Source organism: Octopus bimaculoides, chromosome 20 (genome assembly GCF_046866305.1).
Source record: "Octopus bimaculoides isolate indiv1 chromosome 20, ASM4686630v1, whole genome shotgun sequence".
Taxonomy (NCBI): Eukaryota; Metazoa; Mollusca; class Cephalopoda; order Octopoda; family Octopodidae; genus Octopus; species Octopus bimaculoides.
The window spans coordinates 18,004,708-18,010,707 of record NC_142947.1 but is presented as its reverse complement, the minus strand read 5'-3'; the positions used below and the strand labels follow the sequence as shown (position 1 = coordinate 18,010,707).

General features: G+C 39.4%; 1 protein-coding gene across 4 annotated transcripts in view; it reads right to left on the bottom strand.

Annotated features, from left to right (window-relative positions):
* Positions 1 to 6,000, bottom strand: part of LOC106881344 (uncharacterized) — a 52,457-nt gene that overhangs the window by 32,293 nt on the left and 14,164 nt on the right. For all 4 annotated transcript variants that reach the window (XM_014931698.3, XM_089338159.1, XM_014931699.3 and 1 more), the window contains 2 exons: positions 3,259 to 3,428; positions 2,302 to 2,345 (listed from right to left, as the gene is read on the bottom strand). In XM_014931698.3, the coding sequence (XP_014787184.1) occupies positions 2,302 to 2,345; positions 3,259 to 3,428 (214 nt within the window). The remainder of the gene's footprint in view (positions 1 to 2,301; positions 2,346 to 3,258; positions 3,429 to 6,000) is intronic.

The window sequence follows — 6,000 nt, the reverse complement described above, 5'->3', positions numbered from 1 at the left end:
CAAACACAAAATATACAAAACATCACCATCACCACCACCATCATCATCATCATGAAGAGGAGGAGGGGTGAAGAAGAAGAAGAATATACATCACACAAAATAGGCAGGCACAAAACAAAATCTACAGCTTATGGATTAAACATCCAAATTTGTAATGGTTCCAGGTTCAGTCCCACTGCAGGGCACCTTGGGCAAGTGTCTTCTACTATAGCCTCAGGCTAACCAAAGCCTTGTGAGTGGATTTGGTAGACATTAACTGAAAGAAGCTCGTCATATATATATATATATATATATATATATATATATATATTTGTACATATTTGTGCATTTGTCCCCCTACCATTGCTTGACAACCAATGTCGTAGTGTTTACATCCCCATAACTTAGCGGTTCAGCAAAACAGATGAACAGAATAAGTACTAGGCTTACAAAGAATAAGTCCTGGGGTCAGTTTGTTTGACTAAAGGCGGTGCTCCAGCATGGCTGCAGTCAAAATGACTGAAACAAGTTAAAGAGTAAAAACTGTGTTTGACAAGTCCTTTAACCCCTTGGGAGTTGTTGAGGCACTACAGCTAAACAGCATATCTGGAGTGAGAAAGCCTGGTGGAGCCCACCCCTCTCTAAACTAAACTTATTTCTACAGCTGAGTGGATATGAAATGAAGTGTTTGTTCAAGAACACAATGGATTGCCTGTCCAAGGATCGAAACTACAATCTTATGGTCATGAATCCAACACCCTAACCACTAAGCAATGCACCTCCACCAGTAGTACTCGTTTCTACAGCTAAGTGAACTGGAGCAACATGAAGTGAAGTGTTTTCACTCAAGAATACAATGTATTGCCCGGTCCAGGAATCAAAGTCCCAATCTTATGACTGTGAGGCCATGACCATTAAGCCATGCACCTCCACAAACTGTGCCATTTATACGTTAATCCTTTCACAGTTCACACTTGATAGAAATATCGTATATTACTGGTTACCACTACCACTATATCTATCTATCTATCTATCATCGTTTAACGTCAGCTTTCCATGCTAGCATGGGTTGGATGATTTGACTGAGGACTGGTGAACCAGGTGGTTACACCAGGCTCCAATCTGATTTGGCAGAGTTTCTACAGCTGGATGCCCTTCCTAACGCCAACCACTCCGAGAGTGTAGTGGGTGCTTTTACGTGCCACCGGCACAAAGGCCAGTCAGGCAGTACTGGCAACGGCCACGCTCAAAATGGTGTCTTTTACGTGCCACCTGCACTAACTTGGAAATTGCTTACATATGACCTTCCTGAGAAAAAGCTTTATATCAGTGGCTCTCAATCATTTTTTGCCTATGGATCTCTTTGATTCCTACTCAATGTATATTAAAAAAAATCCTAATTAAATATTAGGAACAGCATAAAAAAACCACATATAACTATTCTAATGATAAACCCTATAGTTTGACACATTGACCCTTTCATAGGTATTTTTGTTTTTTATTTGTTCTTTTATTTATTGCCTTCTTCTCCCTATTCCCTTCACCTTCCTCTCTCAAACTAATATTTATCACTGACCATGTTTCTGTTTGCCATTTACTGCATCACCTATATCACTATATCCTTACCTCTAACCATCTGTCACTCACTCACCTCACCTCACACTCTTGTGAACTTGCTAGATCCTCTGTCTCTATTCTTACCACCTATTCTTATCCCCCCCACCCTCATATTCACCCTTTTGTACCATGAAGGTATATCTTGACACCACATCACTACAATCTTCTCTCCTTTTCCAGCTGGGATAGCTATGTATCTCCTCTACAGCAAGACACCTGTTCCTATCCCTGTATCATGTTCTTGCATTTCAATATCTGGTATAAACCACTTCCCTTAATATTACACCCTGCTCAATCAAGGGGGGGGGGGGTTTGTCTTGTCTTGTGGAGCACTTTGTGAGCTCACTAAAGCCAGTGATACAAAAAAAAGTACCAAGTACACTCTATAAAATGGTTGGCATTATTAGGAAGGGCATTCAGCTGTAGAAACCATGCTGAAACAGACTTTGGAATTCAATACAGTCCTCTAACTTGTCAAATTCTGTCAAACCATCCAACCCAGGCCAGCATGGAAGGAGATGTTATATGATGATGATGGAGGAGGAGGGGGGAGTGAGGGGTGGTGAAGAAGAAGACGATGATGATGATGTCAGTGGATGTAAGATGGATGAAAGTTGAGTAATGGCAGCCAAAGTGTGAACCAATAAAATAGGAAATCAAGAAAAAAAAACAAATATATAAATTTATAAATTTTGTAAGACTTACTCAACAGAAGGAGTAGGAGATGCCGGTCTCTCATTGTCAAGGGCCTACAAAATAATAGGAATTAGGCTCTAAATGAAGAATAATGACAGGAGGAGAAGGAAGAGAATATCAACAATACAAGCAAAAGGAACCTCTACATGACTGTTCAACCTACCGTGAATAGCAACCAAATTTCCCTCAAATCACATACTACCGTCTTTAAAAAAATGAAAGATGTATTGGATAATCTAACCGTAAAAGCACCCACTACACTCTCTGAGTGGTTGGCTTTAGGAAGGGCATCCAGCTGTAGAAACACTGTCAAATCAGATTGGAGCCTGGTGTAGCCATCTGGTTTCACCAGTCCTCAGTCAAATCGTCCAACCCATGCTAGCATGGTAAGAGGACGTTAAACGACGACGACAATACGTACAGACATATATATATATATATATATATATATATATATATATATATATATATATATATATACTGCCTGACTGGCCTTTGTAGGGTTTTCGAGCGAGATCGTTGCCAGTGCCCCTGGACTGGCTCTTGTGTGGGTGGCACATAAAAGACACCATTTCGAGCGTGGCCGTTCTCGTGCGGGTGACACGTAAAAGCACCCACTACACTCTCTGAGTGGTTGGCGTTAGGAAGGGCATCCAGCTGTAGAAACTCTGCCAAATTAGATTGGAGCCTGGTGTTGCCATCCGGTTTCACCAGTCCTCAGTCAAATCGTCCAACCCATGCTAGCATGGAAGGTGGACGTTGAACGATGACGAGATTTACAAATATGCTCATTTCTGGAATAATTTTGATCACACATCCCCTTGATCAGACTGAACTGGTTAAGTGCTGTTTGAGGAAGATTAGGAAGATATTTCCAGCAGGTTGGGCAACTACATAGAGTCCACCCGTACTTTATAAACTGTTTTATGGTTGCTTTGTTTTATTATAGAAATCATAAGAACATACCATTCCAGTTGGTGAAATCAGATTATTATTATCAGAGCTGTCATTAAGACCATTCCATTTTTTCCTCCTCCATTCTGCAAGCAGATCCTCTCCATTAAGAGCCTTATTGCTGTGCTCATGGAATGGCCTTTCTGGTGTTTCTGACTGTTCAAACTGAAACTGGTCTTGCTCTGAATGGCAACAAGCAAAGAAATAAACCATTAATATTATAAACACTTTTTATTGACAAATTCTTGATACAACACCACCCTATTCCGTTGTTATTTGTGTTGCTGAAACATTTTTTTTTTCAGAGACAAACCTAAATAGTGGTACAAAATGCATCAGCAGAGAGTAAATTTAATAATTGTACTCTACAATGTATATGGAGTAGATTTTTTTCACATTCAATGTGTGTGTGTGTGTGCGTGTGTGTCCCAGGAAATCATGGGACAAAATACTTAAGAATGACCACAGGACACTGAACCTTTCAGACAAGCTGACAAAGGACCAAAATCTGTTTTCTGAGCATCTGTGGTGTTTATTGCCCCTGTGCATCTGCCATATACGAAAGCTATCTTCCCAATTAATCTGCCTTTGATGTTGCTGCACCTCTTATGTGTCCATAGCTTACACTGGGTAATATATGCATATATATATATAATTTTATTCGTCCCGTTATTATTCCTATTGTATTTGTGTAACATTCGTTTTTGTATACATTCACTGCTTTCTTCCACAGAATCTAATGCTCTTAGCTTAGTTTTTCCTTGGGGTTGGCCAGATTGGAGCAATATCGAGAATAACCAGCCGAAATTGCAAGGATAATCTGGATCTTGACTGAAGAAAAAAAACTCCTTATGACCTGTCTGTGTTTTCTTTGGATCATCTATCTGGATGTTTTGTCCCTTTCTTGTATCACCTAACTGTCTGGATGTTTTGTGTTCTTGTCCCATTCTGTATTTATATATATATATATATATATATATATATATATATATATATATATATATATATACATACACACACTCACAAGCGGTCAAGTGTCTTAATATAACCCCACACCAACTAATACCTTTCAAGTAGAATTGGTATACAGAAACTGTACAGAAGCCTGTTGCATATGTGTGAGTGTGTGTATGACAGGTTATTTTCAGTTTCTGCCTATAAATCCTCTCACAAGGCTTTGGTCAGCCCAGCGCTGTAGTAGAAGACACATGCCAAGGGGCCATGCAGTGAGACTGAAACCGAAACAATATGGCTGGGAGAGAAACTTTCTAACCACACAGCTCACACACACTTATTCTTTTACTGGTTTCATTCACTCAAATGTGATCACACTGAGGTACTGTTACTATTTTTTTTTTAATCTATTTTTTTTATTCCTTATAGCATGGTTCAGATGAAACTTTGTTACACCAATGGATTATATGTTTCTGGTAATCTCCCTTCCAACGATAAGTCTTTAAAACAGGAAGTTCATACATAGCCAGACTATGAAAATTAAGTTATAAAATTTATAAAAAATAAATTTATAAATAAAAAAAATGTTTCCAAACTAATGTTTCTCTCATTGATATTTAATAGTGCACCTGGTGTGAAGTCGAACCATAACTGTACTTGTTGACTCATATTGCTTACCACAGCACAGCATGAAAGTTCTATGGGTCTTTCTTTTCTTTCTCTTTTACTGGAGCAGCGATGTAAGAAGTCATAAGGAATTCCTATTGCAAGGTAGTGAAATCTAATTGAAAAAGTGGTGTTAATATTGATGTGGGAGCGCCTTCTCCTCCTCTACAACCATTTTTGTCATCAAATCTCACCACATGCTTTATTTAAAAGCAATTTTAAACTTCCTGTGATTTCAGATTTTAAAAGGGACATTTTCAATGCAGTTTGTGAGCAAATTTCAGAACATTTTTTCAATTTGATACACCCACAACAACCATGCTCACACTATCACATATAGAGTTCAAATAGGTTGTGTATAGGGTGACGGTCAGGACATGAGTGAACGTGAGACATAATTGTGTAGTTAAAAATTTGCTTCACAATCATGAGATTCATGGTTCAATCCCACTACACAACACATTGGGTAAGTGTCTTTTACTATAGCCCTAAGCAGACCAATGCCTTATCAGTGAATATGTTGGCACGACGAGGGTTCCAGTCAATCTGATCAACGGAACAGCTTGCTCGTGAAATTAACATGCAAGTGGCTGAGCACTCCACAGACACGTATACCCTTAACGTAGTTCTCGGGGATATTCAGCGTGACGCAGTGTGACAAGGCTGACCCTTTGAATTACAGGCACAACAGAAACAGGAAGTAAGAGTGAGAGAAAGTTGTGGTGAAAGAGTACAGCAGGGTTTGCCACTATCCCCTGCCGGAGCCTTGTGGAGCTTTTAGTTGGTGTTTTCGCTCAATAAACACTCACAACGCCTGGTCTGGGAATCGAAACCGCGATCCTATGACCGCGAGTCCGCTGCCCTAACCACTGGGCCATTGCGCCTCCACAAAGGCCTGTATAATAAGAGATACCTTACTTGAAAAATGTGATAGAGTTAGTAGCAAGAAAGATGTACAGCTGTAAAACAAAGCCTCACTTACAGGTTCATCTAACCCATGCTAGCATGAAACCATGGACACAAAAATAGGCACAGAAAATGGATACAAAAATGGACACAGAAAGAAAAATGGACAGATAGATAGATATAAATATACAGAACTACGTGCACAAACATATTTTCTGTTAACCATTG